The sequence below is a fragment of the Lutra lutra genome, chromosome 9, assembly GCF_902655055.1.
Source record: "Lutra lutra chromosome 9, mLutLut1.2, whole genome shotgun sequence".
Taxonomy (NCBI): domain Eukaryota; kingdom Metazoa; phylum Chordata; class Mammalia; order Carnivora; family Mustelidae; genus Lutra; species Lutra lutra.
In genome coordinates, this window is record NC_062286.1 from 103910144 (window position 1) to 103933861 (window position 23718).

General features: G+C 38.0%; 1 protein-coding gene across 1 annotated transcript in view; it reads right to left on the reverse strand.

Moving 5' to 3' along the window:
* MACROD2 (mono-ADP ribosylhydrolase 2) overlaps positions 1-23718 on the reverse strand; it is a 2010404-nt gene that overhangs the window by 1307240 nt on the left and 679446 nt on the right. Inside the window, exon 5 of the mRNA XM_047744583.1 lies at positions 12461-12577. Coding sequence (XP_047600539.1) covers positions 12461-12577 — 117 coding nt within the window. The remainder of the gene's footprint in view (positions 1-12460; positions 12578-23718) is intronic.

The window sequence follows — 23718 nt, forward strand, 5'->3', positions numbered from 1 at the left end:
CCTCCTCCCCATCCCAGGTACAAATGTATCAGAATCCACTGTTTCCGGGTCACTGCCTCGGAAAACCCCAAGAAAACATGAAGCAAGAAAGTCATCACCATCAGGTCTTCTCATTATTAGATCTCCCAAATAAAATCTTCATGGAAAAGAAGAAAGGACCATAGACAGGATCTGACAATTTGGATTCTTGGCAAGGTTTTATATCTTAAATATCTATGTGATCTTGAGCAAGTCACTTGAATCATTTTAGCTCAGCTCAACTCAGTTCCATGAGGGTGAGGTGCCTACCCGTGTTGTACATCCTTCTTTTCTAAAAGATAAGCAAAGCACCTGGTGCATATCTTAGGAACTACTCAGTGTTTTGTGAATGAATGAAACACTTATCAGCACCTACTATGTGCCAGACTGTTAACTGCAAAGTACACAATCTTCACTGGATGAAAAGTCATGCCTACTCCTTAATGAGAGGAACTGGCTCAGTTGCCCAAAGAGTGATTTCCAGGTATCTTTCCAGCTTTCTTGTAATTGTGAGACTCTTACCAAAAGTTCCATCGTTGCCAAATGTAATGTCTTCAAGGACAGTGACAAATAAAAAGCTGCTGCTATAACATAGTGAATAATAAATAGAAACATCTCACATACAGGCTTTGAAATATTGATCCCATCATTTCTGAATGGACGGTAAGAGAAAAATGAAAACAAGATGGGGAAAAAAAATGCCATGTGATGGTTAATCTCACAATAGGCATAAACAATAGAATGTTGCCTGGAGTGTGATATTGTGTTTAAAAGTAACAGGTTTGGTGCCATGACAACCAGTTGATTTGGTACATGGAGAAACACTGCTTTAAAGACAACAGAAAATGTAAGGAAATGTTTGAAATATTAACTCTTTTATGATATGTGGTTCTCTAAACTTCACTTCCCTCTATGTGGATAATTATATGAATCAATCTCACAATGGTATAATATTTTTCAAACAGAGCCCTGGTCATTTTTGATGGATACACTTTGATGTGGGGTTTCTCAATCTCTCATTCCTGGCATCCACTCAACTATTTGGGCTAGTGTTATTAAGAGGATGTTAAACCAAAATGGCTTTTCTTAATTTTAAAACAATAGGTAAGGTATGTCATGGATACATGGAAAAGGAGGGCTCAGTCCTCTCAGCCTGCCCAGCACAGCAGTCATATTTCCTCTGCCTTCTGGGAGTTCCTGGGAGATCCTGTCAGACTCTCCACCCAAGTTCCATCAAGCCATCCACTAACCCAAACTCTCCCAGGATATTTTCCAAAGGGCTCCACAGACTGGGGGAAAAAAAAAAGTCCCTGAATTCCATAATCATAAAACATTGTAACGCAGAAGAAAAGCTGTGCTCAGCATAATGAGAATATACTCCTAATAGAGTACGTGAGAAAACATGCATATAAGTATGCATCTGACACCCTGAGGTACAGGAGTGACGTTACAACAGGAGCACAATCATCTGGCTGTGTAAGGAAAGACAAGTTTGGCATCACACGCCATGATATAAAAAAGCAACACCTGAGTGTCTGCAAATGGAAGGAACTTCCATGATAGCCCCTTGCACTCGGCAGACTTTCAAATGGGTAACTGTACTCTAAATATAATCCAGACACAATTTGAAAGAAAATTTGCAAAAAATACAGTTAAGGTTGCCTCTGGTGATATTCACTAAGCAGAATAAATATAGAGGAGGAATAAATCTTTCCTCAAAATGTCACAGGTAGGAAAAGGAAAGCTTCAGAAGGCCGTAGGAAATTATAGGGATTTCACAAATAGCATGTGATTAGAAATGGAGCAAACTCTAGGTGGTTCTAACAAATGAACGAGCTAATGGGAAACACACCACCTGGTAGAGCAAACAGATTTAGAAGGGCACTGCCACAAACGTAAATAGGAAGCTACTTCTGCTCAGTTTACAGCTTCCACACAGTATAAAGGCTGAATTAATTTTTCCCCTCAAAATGAAAATGGCAATTCCTAACAGTAAAGAGCATGTGAGTAACAAGTGCGAAGACTAAAGACTCTTAAGGAATATTAGGTAAATATCAATACACAGTTGTATGTTTGGGTTTGTGTTGTTTTCTCCCAATCCTTCTTTACTGAGCTAAATTTAGGTTCTCCTTGCCTCTAATCTCTCTCTCTCTTTCTCTCTCTCTCTCTCTATATATATATTTAACATTTACTAAATTTAAAATACAAATATTTCTTGTAAAAATGGAAAGTTTCTATTCATAACAGTTTTCTGAAAAACTGATTATACATATATACATATATACATATACACACACTGCCTGAGAGAGGTATGGTAAGGAGTATGGTTGCATTTTTTTATTTTAAAATCACCGATTTTCACATTACCCCAAATTCTTTTTGCTTTCACCTTGCATGTCACCTTACCTGTCCCTCAGCCTGGCAGGTCATGTGCTAGCAAAATAGACACTAACCATTCTGGGAATGGGCTCCTTATCTTGTTAAATGAACTTCATGGCCATAGCTGCTGTATTACTTACCTATTGCTATGTAACAAATATTCCAAACTTAAAATCATAAGTATTTGTTATCACACAGGTTTTCAGGACCGGAACTTGAGAGTGGCTTCACTGGGTGGTTTTGGCTCCATGTTTTCCAAGCTGTTGCATTCAAGTTCGAGTATCAGAATATCAGAAAGCTCGGCTGGGTCTGGAAGGTATCTGTCTCCCAAGCACACTTTAGTGACTGTTGACAGATCTCAGAGGATCTCCTTCCAAGCTGACTCACACTGTTACAGGAAGACCTCAGTTCTTGCCTTAGGAGTCTCTTCAGAGCTGTCTGAGTTCTCTCACAACATGGTAGCAGGTTTTCTTCTCCTCAGAGCAGCTTTGTAACAAGCAAGCTGACTTCACCAGAGAGAGTATGTAGTCGATTGAATGATGACTCCAGAATGATATCTCCATGACCTAAGCCCCAGAATCTGAATGCGCACCTATTTGGAAAGAGGATCTTTGAGGATGTAATTAAGTTAAGGATCTTAAGACCTTGAGATCATTCTAGAATAGGGAAGGCCTAATGACAAGTGTCCTCACAGGAGAAGAAAAAAAGAGAATATATTCTCTTTTTGGAATATAGATGGCCATGTGAAAATGGAGGCAAAGATTAGAGTTATGTTGCTATAATCCAAGAAATACCTGGAGCCACCAGAAGCTGGAAAAGGCAAGGATGGATTTCCCCTTAGAGTCCCCAGAAGGAGTAGAGTCCTGCCAACACCCTGACTCCAGACCTCTGGCTGCCAGAATTATGAGAGAATAAAGTGCTATTTTAAGCCATCAAATTTATGTTATTTTGTTATGGCAGCCCTAGGAAACAGAGTGATTTGAGAGAGAGAGAGAGTTAAAGATGGAAGCCATAGTCTTTTTGTAACCTAATCCCAGTAATTCCTATTATTCTGCTATATTCTATTCACTAGAAAGGAGTCATTTAGTTCAGGTCACATACAAGGGGAGGGGAATTAAACTCTACCGCTCCAGGGGAGGAATACCAAAGAACTCGTGGATGTATTTTTAAAACCAATAAAGTTCTTTCTCAAAATGACTTTTGAAGCTCTTCCCTTTCATCTGAGAACAAGATACCAGGAGGAAGCTGGAGCAAATGTCTATCTGAGTCTTGAGAATGGTATGGGATTATTTTTTCTTAATTCCTATCTATCTATCTTAATTCCTATTATACTGTGAGTTGGGAAACCCAGACTCTAGTCTTGGCTCTGTCCTTTATCACATGGTAAATAAAAAATAAAAATTAAATAATCTTTCTGAGCCTCAGTTTCCTTAACTGTAAAATTAGGAGGTCAGATAAGATAATCATTAAAATCCCTGTCAACTTCAGCAGCAGCATTATCTCTATTAGCTCCAAAAAGTAGACAATTAAGATTATACATACGTCAGAACTGAAATATAATATCCATACAAAGGAAGAACAGTTGAAGAAGTCAGAGACTAGCTTGTTTTAGATATCAGGCAAGGCGAATTTTTTTAACCCTACAGTAAATTACTTTCCCTTTGCCAGCAATAAATTTCTCCTAGATAGCTTATGACTCTCAGCTCCATTACTCTCTGAGGGGTGGTGTTCCCCTGCCACCATAGGAGAAGTAGCCCTTTCCCTCTACTCTCCACTCTGTTGCCACTCTTTATTTTCCTCATATCCCTTGCCATGATCTGAGGTACTCTGCTCTTACGTGAATGTGTTTAATAACTGCCTCTCTGTGCCAGGAACCTAAGATCTTAAGAGTACTCGAACCTTAGGTTTTTCACTATAGTTTTCTACATTCCAGAAGAGCACTCTAACTCCAAGTAGGTTCTCAGAAAACATTGACTGAATAAGTAAATGAGGTATGCTAAGCATTTTACAAGTAATAATGGAACCATACACCTATATTATGTCTTACCCTGATAAAAAGTGGTTCTGCATCTTTACAAATTCACCCAAGGTAGGTACGACTGTCCCCAGATGATAACAGATGAACAAACTTAGGCTCAGAGGTTGAGGGACTTTACCAAACAATTAGAATATCCTGGAATTAAGACCTCTCTTCAGACTTTCTACCTTAATGTTTAGCGTACTCGTTCTCGACCCAAAATCCATCTTTTTTTTTTTTTAAGATTTTATTTATTTATTTGTCAGAGAGAGAAAGGGAGAGAGAGCAAGCACAGGCAGACAGAATGGCAGGCAGAGGCAGAGGGAGAAGCAGGCTCCCTGATGAGCAAGGAGCCCGATGTGGGACTCGATCCCAGGACGCTGGGATCATGACCTGAGCCGAAGGCAGCTGCTTAACCAACTGAGCCACCCAGGCGTCCCCCAAAATCCATCTTTAATTCTATAGGGAAGAACTTGGTTTCTTCAATGTTTTCAATTGGAACTACCTCTAATCAAGCCATAATGTAGTCTAATATTTAGTATTTGGGTTTGATAATTAATTACAAGTATAATCAATAAATTTTCAAACTGCTAGGTGTTGCCCACTTTTTAATCAAATCATATAGGTTAGTAACAGCTCAAGAAACATCTTAGCAATGGGGGGAAATCTTCATTTAACTCAGCATTCACTATTTATTTCAATAAATGTATTCTGCAATTCCTGTGCATTAACTACTGCGGCTCTGAGATTAACCTTTCCTGTTTGCTTGTGCCTGACCTCAAATTACTCAAGCAATTCTGATGGCTTTAATTTATGAGAACACCTTCAAATATTCATCTTTAAATCCTGAAAATGATTATCCCTGCACAACAGTGGCTCTCTTTTTAATCTTAGCTGATAACTCTGATTAAACACATCCAAAGGCTGATTACCCCCACTGCGGTTAATGCCAGTGTCACAGCTAACTACTTATTTCACAGCAAGAATTGCCTTCGAGAGCCCATTTACATTATTACCCAGAATTGATTTACACTGCTATTTCCTATTGATCACATAGGCAGAAGAAGGTATAGATAGTGTCCTCTGAAGGCCTGCTAAGATCTCAAATAACTCAAGCCAAGCACAAGCACTTATTCTATGCTCAGCTAATAATACAACAATGTAAACACTATCTGCTTGTAAGATATCGTTATTTTTAGAAGACAGCATTTACTATTAGAGTCTTTAGTTATTTCATCCCAAAGCCACTTGGAGATGGAATCTATATTATCACAATGGGGAAAAAAAAAGGCGGGGGGTGGGGAGAGAAAATGAAAGAAAGTAATCTAAGTGTAGGTTATCTGGGTGCCATGTGGACAAGTTAAGCAAACTTTGCTTCTCCTGTGCTTTCTTGCCCTGCTAGAGTCTTTGAGCAAGCAGCATGACCGGTGACAGGTAAATGGAGATGCTGGGGTGGTAGGAGTACTAGCTCTGCAGATTTCTGGAATCATGTAGTCCTATATTGAATGTCTTCCTGGTTGGTTTCCTGCAGTGGCCCCTATGACTAGCACAAAGAGGATGCCTTCATTAATTCCTCCAGTAAATATGTATCAAAAGCCATGAGCTTGGTTCTAGATACTACGTCAGATACTAAGGATACTGGGGGTGAATGAGACTGATAGGACTTCTTTCTCCTTAAACTGTTACTCTTTTTCAGAAGGCAGGCAATAAACAAGGAAGCAGATATTCATGGTGAACAAGCCACAAAGGAAAAGAGCATGTCCAAGTTCTTGTCAAAGAAAGCCCTAATTTGCAACCCAAAAGGATGTCTATGTTGTGTAGCAAAACAGGACTAGGGTAAGGGAGTCAAAAGGCAAGGGTTCTGGTCAGGGTCTTTCCACTGTCTAGGTCAGGGATTGCTCAAGCTTGAGCTTCCACAGAGAGTTTGTTAAACCGCAAAGTTTGATTCAGGAGATCTTGGGTGGGGCAAAGGGATTTGCATCTCTGACAAATTCCCAGGTGCTCTGGGGACTGCATTTTGAGAACCACTACTCTGGGTTTTACAATCTTTCCACCCTTTTCACTTCCACATTCATCATAAGGATCGCTAAGGAGATAAAATGTATAAAACTGCTTAATATAAATGAAAGGGGTGGTAATTATGAAGAAATAGATTCAAATAGTAATTAAATGCCAAAAGCACTTAAGGAAAATGAGCCAATCAGAGTTGGTTTTAGGAGGAACAACCCCATGTCTCTTTTCAGGAAGGAAGATGGTTTTATGTTCTTCAAAAGCCATTTTTCTCTTTGTGTAATGTAAGTCATTTAATTATGGAAGGGACTCATGAGGGTCCTCAGATCTCCATCAAAGCCTGACAGAGTCATATTCTTGACAGCATGCCCACTTCACTGCCTTCACAATCAGACACCTGCTGGTGGAGCCCATGATGGCTGAAATCAGGTCACACATCGCCGAGAACTAACTCAGAACCATCTTATGAGTTACCTACTCTAGAAACTGAATTTACTCAGGACTACAGGCTCCCTTTCAGCATATTAGCTACCACCACTGGAGGGAGGAAGCAAGGAATAAGGATTTATTGCCTCAGACTTTAGTGGTTTGAATTAACTCTCCCTTCAGAGACTTGACTTACTCACTTTCCAGTTCTGACCCTACTGAGAAAAATGACCATTTTTTTTTTCAAGGTGGCCTTATAATTTGAAAGATTTAAAAGGCTTCAGATCATCCTCCCAAGGTGACGCTCTACTGGGGCAATGGAAACAAGAGTTGTCACAAGAAATGGATGGCAGGTATTTTAGTCCCACTTTTATCAGTAGGGATCTAAATCACATATGTTCAATAAAATTCAATAAATATTTAACCTCTCTGAATCTCAGCTTCCTCCTTTATAAAAAAAAAAGGGGGGGAGGGGGAGATTGCCAAAGACCAGGAATTGGCAAAATCTTTCTATAAGGGCCTGATAGTAAATATTCCAGGCTTTCTAGTCCTACATTTCCTGTTGCAGCTACTTGACTCTGTCCCATGAAAGCAGTTATAGACAATATGCAAACAGATGCTGTATTCTAATAAAATTTTATTTATAAAAAATAGGCGGCAGACCTTGGCCAACAGCTGCCATAGACTCTTGCCCTAACCAGGTGACACTGAGTTACCTGCCATGCTCCTAACATGGACATAGTTTGTACTGGGAGCGACAAATTTAACCCCTCTGTATCTGAATATTCCTTTGTGTTGAAAGAAAATACCATGACTTGTCATAGCACTTCCTCATAGAAATTTCAAAAAGGACTGATGAGCTAATGTTTCAAAGTACTATGATTTCTCAAGGAAGGGCACAGGAGAAATATTAATTATTATCAACTCTACCTTTTAAGCTACTATCATCTGATTATTATTGCACCTAGGAATAGAATGAAGATTCTGATTCATATCATTCTATGATGTTCAAACATGCTGTACTATGATCTCTCGTCCTATAGTCTCCTTTCAAATGATTAACAAAAACCTGTGAGTTGGATGCTAATATTACTCTTTGATATCTTCCAAAGATTATATGGAAAGAATAAAAGAAACAAATCCCACCATTTTATATACAGATTTTAATATTTTTCCACTTATCATTCATGATTATTCAGCCTTAATTCCTAAAAATGGAGCATTCTCAAGAAATAGAAGAGACATCCAAGCTATCCCAAAAATCATTAAATAAAGTTGATATGGTTTCTTTATTTCTATTTGTTCCACTCTGAGGAGAAGCACCACTAAAAGTAAATTCCTTAAACAAGAGATTTTGGAATTAGATGTATGTTAAAATATGCTTTTAAAAAAAAAACGGGATAATTAACACTAATTTTATCATTTCTCAGGGATATTAATATAAATTGTCTTTTACATTTGCCCATCACCAATTATCAACCAATCTTCCACCTTGAACAAGTAATTTCATTTAGCAAATGTTTCTCTAGTACCCATTATATACAAGGAACTGATAGAAAGGTGGAAAGCTTGTATGTATAACAATAAAAAGTAGTGAAAAGTGTCCTCAGCATGTTAACAAGCTGTATTTATGAGTTTGAAGGAAAAAGAAAGTGCTTTTAGCTAAGTTGATAAGGAAGACTTGTTTCATGACAGAAGTGATATTTGAGTTGAGTCCAAAAGACAGGAAAGGGGCAAAGAGCTTTCCAGATGGCCCCAAATACAGACCCTGTGTGCAGGGAAACCAGCGTGAGCAATTCAGATCATGTAAAAGCTTGTTAGTTCAGGATATGGCAGTAAATCATGGAAGGCCAAAGGTAATCAGGCTAACAAGTCTGTGTTTAAAGAAAGACCCATCCAAGGATCTTGAGAGGAGTAGAGTTAGGTTTTTACCCATTCACTCAACAGATTTTGAATCCCTATTATGTGTCAAACATTTTTCTAACCATATGGACACAGCAATAAATGAAAAAGGTGCAGGAAAAAAAAAATCTCTGCCTTCATTTTCATAGGGGGAAACAGACAAAAAACAAAATCAGTAAATAAATGGTACTACATATTTGAAGGTTAAATACTACAGATAATCAGCTATAAATAAAGCAGAAAAACAATTATAACAGGTTGGTTAGGGCAATACTGGAGGTTATATTTGAGCAAGGGTTTGAAGTAGGTGAGGGAGCAAGCCAGGTAGGTATGTAATAGAATAGAATTCCAGGCAGAAGGAACTCTAATGCAAATACATTGCAGATCAGCAAACCAACCTATGTGAGCAAGGAAGAGGACAGAGGGAGATGATGTCCGAGATGTAAGGAGGGCCACATCACTGAGAGTCTTATAGAGAGGACTCTGGACTTAGAAACATTAACCTCCCAGCACTGGGAAAGATGCATTGCAGGAGGGAAAGAATTAGTAGAAGAAACATTTGCAAAGCTATTTTCCTCGTGAAAAGTTCTGAAACTATTCATTTGATCACTCGTTCACCCACATTAATTCAGCACATATCCAGGAAATACTATACTAGATATTGGCGGTAAAACTGTGACTCTTGGGATAAACTTCTACCACATGAAGTTGGCCCTCTGACAGAATGATGACAGCATGAATAGAAAGGTCCCACATGTTGATAAGCTTCTAAAATGCTATAGAAATATAAATTTTATTATGAGTCTAATATTGTAAAAGAGAAGGTCCCAAAAGGTCCAACTGTATAATCAGTCCTTAGTCTACCTCTTAAGTCATTTCTTAGCAATCTCCTTAATGAAATATTTGCCAATATTCTGTCTACTCTTCCAATTGCTTTTGAAAAGAACGATTGGATATTCTATGTCAAAAGAAATCAAAATACCCAAACAATAAAGAATAAACTTAATATGAGGCTTATCTTCCCCCAGTTATGATGAGTCACAGAATATAGACTACAAACATGATTAATTCAAATACAAGCATTTATGAACAGAGTAATTTGGCAGCATAGAAGAAGCAAAGACCAGTCCAAAATTACCAAGTTTGTCTGTAACCTAGACAAGAGCGTTTTCCAAACAAATTGCTGATGCATGAAGATAGTATCATTGGTGGCTGGATGACTGGCTTTAGTACCCCATAATGATAAACCCGCTGTCACAGAGGACAGATAGGAACTAGTTTCTGCTGTCAAACTGTCATGGAATTATTAAATATAGAGGGAGAAAATGACCCAAACAGTATGTAATGAGCTCCCTTTCATTCTCTCTCTACAAAAGCACATCTGTGGATTGTTAATGACTCTGAAATGGATGAACCAAATTGATGAGAAAGAAAAACATCTTTCAGAGATAGGAAAAGGGAAAATCAACACACACACACAATGTTTATAAAATATAATTTAAAATATAAAGGCTTGTGAAAGTACTGTGGAACTATAAAGTGTCATACAGATGTAAGCTATTATTATTCATTTCCATATTGCTTGATTGCTTTCCTTGGTTTTGTTTCTAATATAGATCACTAATCTTTTAAAAATATAGAGAAATACCAAGACTTATTCACAAGTAGTCCATGTGTGTGACTTTCAGGAGGTGGCACTGCCATCCCGAGTCCAGTCCTTTCTATGGTGCTAGATGATTTTCTAATTCGATGTGCCCTGTGGGCTGTGCACGGTGACCTGAATGTTTATAAGGCTCTCATTACTCAGTTCACACAGATTCCGTACCAAGTCCTGTGGACGGACTTTCATTAACTAAAGTCCCTGTGCCACAAAAACTCAGTTGGCCTGCGGGGGCGCCCATAAAGCTACATCTTAGCTCAGAGATATGACTTAATCATGAAACAACTCAAGCACAGGTCTTGGTGTCATGATCTACATACCTCCCTCAATAACCCTGAACTAAGCTGGACAACTTGGAGGGATGTCATATGGGAGCAAGAACATTAGACAGAATCATTGTGGCATCAACCCACACACTAAAGCCATCATTTCATTTGGTCATATTTGGTAATACTGAGGTTATCTGTCTTCGAAAATCTCAGAATTAAAGAATTTCTTATTTGTGCTTTAATACATAAGAAAGAAAGTAGTAAAGCAGTAGGAAACCAGGACTTATTTCTTAGTTTAATTTAAGGACAGACACAAGTCTGAAAGTAATCAATGATCTGCTTGTTCTCAGGGTGGTATCCGTTAGCTATATCACAAAGGTAGTACGGTGTTAAAAAGAAAAAAATGACCAATATTTGTAAACATAGAGACATATAATCCTGGAAAGGGAAATCACCTTTAATACTCAGGTTTTCTGACTCAAAGGGAGAACTGTTTGAAACACCACTGCACACAAAGGACTTTATTTGACATAAATACACATTTCAAGTGGCAGTGAGGGGCCTTTTGGCACATGATTTGACTCTTTCACACAAGGTAAAAACACTAAGGAAGAAAGAAAAGTGAGAAGTCACTGAAGGAGAAATTAAATAGTAGATAAGTTGATATACATTCACTAGAACCCACTGTGAGAAATATAGAATGCAGTATTATAATGTTTATAAAGAAAAAATATCATTTTAATATATGACATTTACTATAAAACCTCAGACTTAAACATTCTCTAAAGTAATCTTTAAAATATAACACACTATCTTTCCACTAACACATACCCATAGGAAATTCATTCTTACATAACCTGTCTATACAGAGCCCAACAAGCATCTTACGGATTGTGTTATTATTTTTTATTCACATTTTCTCCACTGCAAAATAAAAAAAAAAAAAAGGAAAAACAAAAACACACTTCACTCTTACATAAAATGTATTCACAGGCCCAGGCAGTATCATAAGAAGCAGAAGAATAGAATAAACAACTAATTGGTGTCCCAATTTCCAGATCAATGAACACCTTAATGGTGCAATGAAACCCTTTACCTCCACCTGCCAAGCCCTGAAGATTATGTGATTTAAAAATCCATGCCTTTAACCAGCTTCTCTCTCAGTATTTTTATTCCATACCACCCCCACTCAGCTGGCTAAACGACTAGGTAACAAGGTCAATCAAATGCAATACTTCTCTCTATTCAAATATAATGGAAATTTTGACCATTCCACATTCAAAGAGCAAATACATTCTCACACTGACAACCACATTCCATTGGCTTTTCCTGAAAGCAAAGTGTGACAGATGCCTTGGCTGTAATTGCCAATCAGCCTTTACATGGCAGCTGAAAACACAATACATCACTTTGATCTCCTTTGCTCTAAACACATCCACAATCAAGAAACCTGAACAAGGAATAAGAAATTGGCATCATTTCCAAAAGCTGTCACTCCACAGCACTTAAATACTATAATGTATATTTTGCTCATATTTTTATTTCTCTGTTTCAGAAACACTCTGTCGAAGACCTGAACAAAAATCACCTACACTCACAAATATATTTGAAGAACTATCTGGAATACACACTCTATTACCAAGTACAAAATCCGAATATAAGCATGTTTAATTAAATATCGCCACTACCATTTCCTTTTCCAGTTACACACTTGAGGCATAAAACCATATAAGCATGCTCAGTGGATGTGGAAACGGTGTTCACAAGAATTGTACTCACATTTTGCAGGCAGGTCATAGCCACATGTGATTTTTGCATGTCCAGTTTCACAGCCGTTCAGGTTACGACATTCAGCCAGTAAACAGGGTCCAGCTGCTCTGTGAATGCAGCCATCCACTAAGAGAGAGAGAGAAAAAGTTAGCTCATTTTTGTCCTTTTGGAAGTAAATATAAACCAGAAACAAGACAAGCAAAAGAACTCAATTTGTTTGTCTTGAAAATCACCGTCGTCTCAAGGAAGAAAACCCATGATGTCCAATCCTTTAAACACTGTTGTCGTATGTGTGTGTATGTGTGTGTGTGTGTGTGTATGTGTATTGAGCAGAGGTAGAAGGGTTACAGAAGTCATGTAGTGTGCTGGTAAATGTTAAACAACAGCATGTCTTGGGATGGGGGAATCCCTGATTTGTTGCCTTTTCCACTCTCAATTGTGTAAATATCCCCACTATGTCCAATTTCAAACTATTAACTTGAGGTCACTGAACACACGGTGCAAAAGAAATGCTAACAGTTCTGTCTCCCAAGATGGTAAGTATTGCCTCTAACATACCACAGGTTATAGAAGGAAAAGGTCAAGAAGAAAGTGAGAATAGCACTCTAAAACACCCGTACTCACTCTAAAACTGAGAGTAGAATTAAAGTCATTAAAAAAAGAGCCATACCTCAGAGCTCCCCCTCCCCTAACAGCAGGACACAAACATAGCTTGTGTCTTAGTAAATTCCCATAAACCCACCCTCACTTATCTGACAGGGACTAAGCCAAGAACTTCAGCTGTTCCTGCCCTCACTCCTCTACATGAACAGCTTCCTGCCTTTCACCAGTCTGAAGTCCCTTCAGTCCTCTGGCCTCTCATTCTTCCCCTTCACATCTGGCCTACACAGTGAGACTCGCCTTTTGAAAGCACAAATCTGATGCTGTTGGAAATTAAAACTTCATATGACTGGATGGGGTGGGTATGAGTGCACAGATGGAAGGCTCAAAGATCATATGCACTTACATTAGGAAATGGAAAACTTGGGTTCTTAGTTGTTGAATGGGCCCCTTGGACTGAAAGGAAATGCAAGATTGCTAAATGAAGGGTAAAGAGACAAAAAGGGGGAGAGTAAGAGTCAGCTGGGATGTGAAAATAAAGCAGGATATTAGAGGTCAGAAGATGCCCCCCTCTCTCCACTGTCCACACCACCATGTAATTGACCCAGAGAATCTTCAACGTTCCGATCCTCATTCTTTCACTGTTCAGTCATACATATACTCACACCTACAATTTTTCTCTTCCAAAAAAACCTTAATAAATTTTGTTCAAACTTTTTCACATAGCAATTCTACTTTTAAAAAAAATTATTCTATGGAATAATTAACACAAGTGCAAAAGCTATAACTCTAAAATGTCAGTTGTTTATAATAGGGGAAACTTGGAACTTCTCAGAGGGGAAATTAGATCAAGGGAAATGTCAGGTTTAGAAGAGTATATAAATCATATAGTCACAATTTTGCTTACAAAGTTATACACACACAATTATACACAGATACATACACATACATACACACACATATATGCACCCCCCCAAAATATACTAAAATATAAAAAGTGATCATAAGATGGGAAACAGAGGGTGAGACTTTTAGGAAAAATATCAGGTCCTAATTTATGTTTGAATTTTTTTTTTATAAGAGCTTCAAGAGAAGTATTTTATTTTATTTTATTTTATTTTATGAGAGAAGTATTTTAAATTGAACATTTTTTTTTCTTGGCAAAGAGAATTAGTTACTTAGTTTGAAATGGATGATTAAAATAGGATTTTCTAGTGTATTTAATCATATGCTGTCAAATATTGTCTGCATTATTTAGATTGGAGTATAATGCAGCTTGTAGATATCTAATTCTCAAAATCTTCATGTTATATCAGCATTCATGACTGCATTAGAGTACTGAAAAGGTGGCTGAAAAGCTATTTAATAATAAAGACTTCAGCTTAAATTTATTGAATGCATCTATATGCCAGCCACCATACTCAGGACAACTCTACCAGCCGACTCTAATTTTATCATTTTCATTTTAGAGAAGCTTAGAAGATGTTAGTAACCTACCAATGTTCACAAAATATTGGCAATGTGATTCAAAACCTTAGGTTTGTCTGATAGAGCAACCATACTGTGGCCCACTGTAATTCACCGCCTTCAGGACTGGAATCCAGGTCATCTTACCTCAATCCCTGCATGTCGCATGTTGAAGCACCATATTACATGGCCTTTCAGTTCCCATCAGTTCTACTCATGAGTTGTAACAGTCATACCATCAGGCACAGATTTCAAATGTGCAGTTTTGATGAGTATATAAAGGTATACACTCATGTATACTCATGTAACTACGATACCAATAAAGACGCAAAATGTTTCCAACAACCTAAAAAGTTCTCTTGTCTGACAACTCCAGTGTCTATGTCATCTATGAGTTTGTTTGTATTGACTGATTTTTCCCATGACTCTGGGTCACATTTTCTTGTTCCTTTGCATGTCCAGCAATTACTGATGGCATATAAACACTGTGAATATGTTGTAAAGATTTTAAATTATATTTTCTTCCTCCAAACAGCATTGAAGTTTGCTCTGGCAAGCAGATTACTGCCAGGTAACACGGAGGTGTAAGTTTCGGCTTTGTTAAGGCAGGTTTATTCCAGTTTTTTCCCTTACTCCTAGGAGATGGTCTTCACTCCCCAAGAATGAACCTTCCTGAGTTTCAATGGAAAACCCAAGTGTTTGTCAATTCCTTCTAACTCGGGGGAACTAAAACTCTAAACTTTATATCCCTGAAGTGAGAAACTGAATGTTCTGCTCAGTTCTTTTATCCTTCTAGCTCTTGTTTTCTTCCTGGGCTCCTTGGACTCTTTATCTGTACATGTACAGTTTAAGGCTCTGCCAAAGATTACAGGTATTCATTTACAGATTTCGGAGCCCCCTCCCCTGTGACTCTCTCCCTTCAGGAATCTTAATCTCAATTCCTATTCGTTCTGACAACCTTGAATTCAGTCCTATGACTCCTAAAGCCAGTAAATCTACTGTTTTTTCCTTTGAGCCCTATCAGCCACTTCCCATGAGGGGCATAGAGGGACCGTGGGGTCAGAGCCATTTAAATGTGGATCTCACCAGTGGTTTTCTTCTTTCCAAGGTAGAATCCTTTTTGGTTTCAGCTTGCTTTTAGTTGCTCTCTAGTGCCTATAAACAGTTTCTGTCATTGCTTTTATATTTTTGTCAAGAATTTTAAATTACTATTGGTAGGAAGTCTACTCTGATATAAGCTAGTCTGTCATTATCAGAAGCTGGAAGTATACACTGCATTTTCTATTGGCTAAAACATGATATCATATTATTTTAGAGCTATATGTGGCCTTTGGAAAAAGTACATGGGAGAAAAAAGGAAATGGTATTATCTATTGTATCAATCTGTACTTGAGAGTGGGTTATTTTGTCTTTGAAAGACAAAAAATAAATAATGTCTCTACACGTATAAACTCAGTATGAAATCTTAAAATTCTCTAACTTATTGTCAATTCTTTTGCTCGACTTATTTTTTCTAAAATGTAAATCTTATTTCATCACTTCCATACTAAGGTAATGTTTGTTATTTCCCATATTTTACATTATAAAACCCTTAACTATAAATCATGGTCTTTTAGACACTTCACAAATGTGGTTCCAACTTAACCTCCCAACCTCACATCATCCCACTTTCACTCCCTTGGCATCGTGTAATCTGACACATCTAAATCCTTGCCATTCCCTAAACACAACCCGACTTCCTTTGCAAAGTGTTAGAATATCCAGCTACCCCTCCCTTGTTTCCTGCCTAGCAAGGTCTTGCTCATTGCTCAACTTCTAGTTGCAATGTTACCCTCTCTAAAAAGCCATTCACAACATTTACAGTCCACAATAATGTCTTTTTATGTTCCCACATTCTGGCATGTACCCTTATTTTCATACTTATAAATTGTTTTATAGCTATTATATAAACACAGCAGACTGGTTATATGCTAAAAAGTCTCTACTGCTTTAGTCATTCAGGGTATAGGAGGTGGCTTACTCTTTTTATATCCCTAGTTATCTTTTTTTTTTAAGACTTCATTTATTTATTTGAGAGAGAGAGAGAGAGAAAAAGAAAGAACATAAGCAGGGGGAGCAGCAGAGAGAGAGGGAGAAGCAGGCTCTCTGGTGAGCAGGGAGCCCAACATGGGGCTCCATGCCAGGCCCCCGGGATTACAACCTGAGCTGAACTAACTGAGCCACCCAGGAGCCTCTATATCCCTAGTTATCTTAACAGCTGACTTTTTGTAAGAACTGACTTTTGTAAATTGAATTAAATGCAAGTAAATTTGGGACGAAAACTAGTGTAGTCTTTTTTTTTTTTAATTAATACTAAAGAAGTAATCACGCTAGTTAAATCCAAAGAACCAGAAATGGAAAAGCAAAGTTAAATACAGAGTCACAATGTGGTCACAAACCTAGTGGCGAGCTTCCATATTAAAAGTGTTAACAATTCACTGAATCTGAAAATTTACCCATTTCCCTTGGCTCTGATGCAGCCTACCAGAAAATCTGCTCCTTTACCTTCTCTTGGGGTCAGCCTAAAAAGGCATCAGGCTGGGTAGTGGCAAGATGTGAGATGTAACACAGCAGCACTTTTTCTATTTCTCCCACCCTCAGCCCCCAGGTGGGAGGGGATAGAGGACCACCAGTCAGTATTTACACTGTCATAGAAGGTATTCAGTCTGACCCAAAATGTCTAAATCCGATTACAACCAAAAAACAAAAACAGAAAGCAACCAAACAAAAAACCCAAGGCCAAAAGTCTAAATGAGAAATGAAAGTTGAGCACAATTTTCCAGAGAGCAATAAGACTACTGATGCCTCTTTACCCTATAAAAGAAATATTCACAGAGGGGAAAAAAACAAAAACAAAAACAAAAACAAATGATGACTAAGCTCCATAACTAAATATACTTACTGAAGTCCACTTATTTTTCTTTCTGGTTATAAAGCTAGAAAGCAACTCCCAGCCTCCCTTGTAGTGAGGTCATGAGTTTGAGTTCTATTCAAAGGAGTATCAGTAAAAATGATGTAACTACTTCTGTGTCTAATCCCTAAACTCGGGCACCCAGCCTTCCACATCATCTTCTGTTGTCTGCATGCATTCCTGCATGAAGACTCTAATTCCCCATGAGATGGTACAGCCACTAAACAGAAAATGCCTGAATCTCTAAATGACTGTGTGGAAACAGAGCTCCACCTCACCCCCACTTCCCATATTGGACTGTCAATCCAGAGATAGGCAAAAGTTATTATGCAAAACCTCTGAGATTTGGGGGTGTTTGTTATAGTAGTTTGCCTTGGCTGATACTTTTACTTCAACTGTAAATACTCCAATGATAATTTTCATTCAGCTTGATTACTGTTTTTTAAACTTATATGCAAAAAAATGTTTAGATTTTGCCACTAGAATGAACATATTATCTTAACCAAGTTCATTTCCTTTGGTATGCCTTGGAGTTCTTACTCATGGTAGACACTAAGGACTCCGTGAACACCAAAGCCAGCCTGTCCTATTCATTCAAATAGTTGTTCCTCTCACTTTGTGATTGAAGCCAGACTATTAGAGGATAAAGGATGAGGACTGCCGAAAAAACTGTCTGTGGTATGATCAGCTAGGAATGGAGTGAACACCGAGGTCACTCATAGAGCTGCTCTTCATTAGGGCTAAGAGGAGTCTGGCTGCAACATCTTCCAAAAACCAGATTTGCTGCTGTACTGAAAAACCTGCCTTTACTATCCTGACACCAGGGCCAAAATGCTTGCAGGCAGATGGTTAACTAAGGCAAGGGCCTTTGACTCCTGGCATATTTCCTCTAGTTATCTAACAACATCTAAATCCAGAAGACTTCAGCCTATTAATTATGCCATCTTGGGTAGGTTTCCTTCTACCATAGCCTAGAGAATCTGACTGTCTCCGGATGGGGTAGATAGATGGGTTTCTGTTGTGCTTGAGGGGGGATTATTTTTTTACTTTTGTCCAGTAGTACCTTGGGGTGTAGAGTTTGAGTATGTTTTTACAGGATTGTCTTTTTTTTTTTTTAAAGATTTATTTATTTATTTATTTGACAGAGAGAGATCACAAGTAGAGAGAGAGGCAGGCGGAGACAGAGGAGGGAGCAGGCTCCCTGCTGAGCAGAGAGCCCGATGCGGGACTCGATCCCAGGACCCCGAGATCATGACCTGAGCCGAAGGCAGCGGCTTAACACACTGAGCCACCCAGGTGCCCCTTACAGGATTGTCTTAACCCACTAATTTAAATAGCTAAAATAAAGACAAAAGAGTTGGGACATGAAACCACATCAGTTTTTCTGACCTAAGATTTATTTTACCCCATACATTCCACCCTGCCTTTTTGGCCTTCCTCAGGTAAAGTTCCCCATTTTACATACAGATGAACAAGTTGATCCTGAAAATAGGGAAGAAAAAGCAAGCCACAAAGCACTGAACAGTAATCCTTCAGATACAGTGGACCACTAATTCCCGCCTTTAACTGTAAGAGCTAGGAAAAAAAAAAAAAAAAAGAACCAGGGAAGATTTCTAAATATGTTTTGAAAAATATTAAACACATTATATAGCAAAATCCAGTTATTTTATAAATTGGCCCTATGAGTTCTCCTCTTTGTCTTACAAAGACAAATTTTTAAACAGTTTTTAACAAGGGAGATTTTGAAGTTCTTAGATCTGTACATATTCATTTAATCTTCTTTTGTAAATAAAAGACAGTAACTTAATCTAAAAGCAGCCGCATGAATCACATTAGCCTGAAAAATAAGAGACTCTCTCATCGAATGTATCTTTTAGAAGAAGCCCAAGAGAATACAAGAGTTCTTTCCAAATCAAATCAACATAAATTTATTAAACAAATACCTCACACAAAGCATTCCGCAAGAAGCTGTGAAGAAATCAAATGATGGTAATAATATGTCACATCTTTTGAGGATTTACCATGCGCCTTCTGATATGTTAAGTGACTTGCAAGCTTTCCCTGTTTAAAAGACAGTGCTGCAAAGTGGGAAGGAGGATGGTTCTAGAGTCAAAAGGCAGAGATTTGTGTCCCAGTGCCACCATTTTAGCTCCCCATACTTTGATTTTTTTCATCTGCAAAACAGGGGCCCTCATAGGACCTCTCTTCAAAATCATAAGGTTTTTGTGAGCAAATGAGTTATTACATAACAACCATCTTGAATAATGCTTGGTATGTAGCAAGCATGTAGTAAATGTTGGTTATGTTATTACATTTAATCATCATAGACTTCTTGACAGGTAAGCTCTATTAGAATGACTACTTAACAAAGAAGATGTTTAGGAGTTAGTGTGAGATCACAAAGAAGCTAGGCTCAGAATCCAGGTTTGCTCGAACTTTATATTCTTAATCCTTACTCTCTTTTACTGCCATTCATGCAAAGAAGTATAACCATGGTCCCTTTACTTGGGAGTCAAGTGAAGAGGACAGACAGGCTCAGAACCATGTTTTCACTGAAATAAAAAGTAATCAGCAATATAGAGAATATCTTAGTTATGGAGAGTATATCTTTTTTTTTTTAAGATTCTTTTTATTTATTTGACAGAGATCACAAGTAGGCAGAGAGGCAGGCAGAGAGAGAGGAGGAAGCAGGCTCCCCACTGAGAAGAGAGCCCGATGTGGGGGCAGAACGCTCGTGAGAATTGGCCGGGACTCTGGGATCCCAGGACTCTGGGATCATGACCTGAGCCGAAGGCAGAGGCTTTAACCCACTGAGCCACCCAGGCTCCCCGAGAGTATATCTTTTAACAGACCAAAAAATTAGAGGAATAGGTCACATGTTAATATATTACTTTTTATAAAGTCCTTTGACAAAATGACCACATATTTCCCTCTCAAAACAATCTTGCAAGATGGTCCTGGGCTTTATTACTTTTCCCATTTTATATAGCTGAAGAAACTCAACCAATGCAAGAGTAAATGTCTAATGCCATCCACCTGTTAAGTGGCAGATATGAATTTAAGTTTCATTGCTCTTGAAGTCTGACCAATATCACCCGGGAAGCTTGGGGGAAAAAAAAAGTGGATTTCTAGACCCAACCTCAAATCTAGAAAATCAGTCTACTTAGCAGTGAGGCCCCTGAATATGCATTTAATAATCTCAACAGATAGCATGGAAGCCCACTACCAACAGAGAACTTTGAGAATCACTCCTCTATACTACCTTGTTTTCTTTGACAAACCTCCAAAGAGTGGTGAGTAGTTGGGCCTGTGGCAAGTGATCTGAGAATTCACCGGGTGCACCAAGTCACAAGTCATGGCTCTACCAAATCAGAAGATCCCCTTTAAATTTAACTAGAGCTATATTCCCCCATGAGTCCTAATCAAATATTGATGGAATCCCTGCCCTTATCTGTTTGCTATTAGAGCAGGCAATATTAACTGGAACTAGAACTGAACTCCAGTAGCAAGTGGATTTTAATTAAATGCTGTTTCACTCAGTGATATACAGAGTAGTCATGAAATACCTCAGGCATAAAAGGTCTTTGGTGTATGGCCTCCAAAGTAAGATCACAAGACATCCATACAGGAGATGTAAGAATATATTTAAACTTCTCTTGATATTTATATTTTTTATCTAAAAAGAAAGAATTAAGCTCAAGTTTACTAATATTTAACACACAGATTGACAATAAGCACCTGTATATAATTTAAAAGTAAACACACACAATTTATAAGTGCATGTCAAAAATTTTTTGTTGAGAAATGTATACAATTAAAAAAAATCAAAGTCAACAGACAAAGTGATCAACAGAGCTTTAGAATCAAACTTCCAGACTCTATCACTTAGAGTTTCTACATCTACATAATGAGTATACTATTAGTATCTACCTCTAAGGTTCTCATTCTAATTAAATAAGGTAATATTTGTACAGTGCTTATCTTGGGCAGTCCCTGTATCTGTGCTCAAAGAATGTTACCGTGGTAGATACTTCTATCAGTGCAATTGCTGCATAGAAAATTGCAACAATTATTCCCATCTTTGCATCCATACTCTTGGAAACCTGACTCTACAGCTCTTTCCATCATTTCTTCATTCCAAGAAATGGAATATGTTTCCCCACACCCTGAATCTAGGCTGATCTTATAACTTTCTTTGGCCTATAGAATGAGACAGAAGCAACCCTGTGCCAGTTCTAGGCCTGAGACTCAAGAGGCCTTTCACACTTCTGCTCAGCAACCTTGTAAATGAGCCCAGGCCAGCCTGCTGAATAGACAAGCTATCCCAGCTGAGGCCATCCTAGACTAGTTGGCACTCAGGTTTCCTAGCAACTGGCCACAAACGCATATGTGAGACCTGTCCATGAGAAGAACTGTCCAGCTTGTTGGTGAACCCATAAAATTATGAGTTATATAAATAGGTGTTGTAAACCACAAAACTTCGGGGGTGATCTGTTACACAGAAAGGTCACCATCATCAGAAAAAAAATAAAGTAATAATCCATTCTCAAGTGATGATATAAAGGAAAAAGGTTAAATAGCTGTCTTAAACTCTTAGGAAAGAAAAAACAATATAGCTGAAGTAATCAGGTGAAAAGTTGATTCCATTAGAGGTCACCTGCAGCCTACATGGAAGATTTATGTGTCAGGTACTAAATAGCATCAGTGTTCCCTTTAGGGGAGAGAAGAAATATCTGTTAGAAAAAGCAATACAGTGACAAGGAGATCCACATCTTGAAGCTTCACAGATGCAAGGAATTAAGCTATGTGAAACAGCCTTAGGCTGATTTAAAAATTAACTTCTGTTATGGGCCTCCTGATCTTGCTGGTCAATTTGACTATGAGACCTGGGCTGTGATCCCAGCAGAAGATGACAAACACAAGAGAATAAGCAATTGACACACCTCTTACCTCAGGAATCCGGAGCAATTTTCAGCTAAGGGTCACACACTCAGCTTTCTTCATCTCTAATCTAAAAGCTAAAGGACTGATCTTTAAAAATTAGGAGATACTCCTATCTACTAGAATCTAAGACCTATCTAATTGTGCAGATACCCAAGAAACAATGATTTATTTTTATTTTTATTTTTTTTGGTCTCTCTTGTTAAACTTGAACTCTCAAGGGAGGATAAAAGAATATTTATCCTCAGAAACAAACAGACCTACCAAAATTTTTCTTGGGAAAAATACAAATCTATGAGCTCTATCTCATCATTAGATTTGAGGCTGAGAAAGTCAAGTTGGTTAAAATCCTACTCAGGTTATAATAAAGATATATTTAGTCTATGGTAACTTCATGGTAAACACATCACTCAAGACCTAATCCCACGCATCTCCTTCCACATTTCCAAGCTCTCTCTTTAAAAAAAAAAAAAAAAAGAAAAAAAAATCCTTGACCAAAGAAAATGTCATTATGACATCAATCACTGGTTGTCTACCCACTATCAATTCTCATTTTCCCTACTAACAAAATCTCTATATTGGCTGGGATTGGCTGTATGCCCAACTAAAAACCTGTATTTACCAGAAGCTCTTTCAAAAATGAAAAAGATACGAGTGACCACTTTAGAATGAAAGAGATGCCATTAAGTGCATTTCCAAGAAACCTGATTACAGAGGGTTTACTCATACAGCAGACGTTATCTATCTATCTATCTATCTATCTATCTATCTATCTATCTATCTATCTTATTATCTACCACTACTACTATTAGGCTTTCTTACTGTGCTCCTACTAGTGGTCTTTCATACTGCTCCACCTTTGAGACTTAAACTTGGTGGGCTGACTTCAGTAACTATGTAATGAGAATGAACATGAAGGCTACACTCTGGTATGATAGAAAGAAGAGCTGATAGGTGCCTGAATCTCTGATGGCATCTGTGGAGATGTCAAATTAGGACTACTTCTCATTCAGTGAGATAAAACATTTTTTGTTAATGAGCATATGTCTTCTGTAAGCCACTATCTGGGGTGGGAATGGGACTTCTGTAACTTAGAACCAAATGCCATCTTTAAATGTTTTAGGTATACGTTTTAATTTAGCTGAGACATGTACTTTGAAATCCCAGAGGAGTAATGTTTCTTTGACTATTACAAAAGTATTAATTATTAAGAAATCCTGTGCTGACAAAACACTAGAAAGGGAACAGGAGGGAAAACTCCCAACAGATCAATGGAGGGGGCCAGGGCAGTGCTGACCATACTACTAAA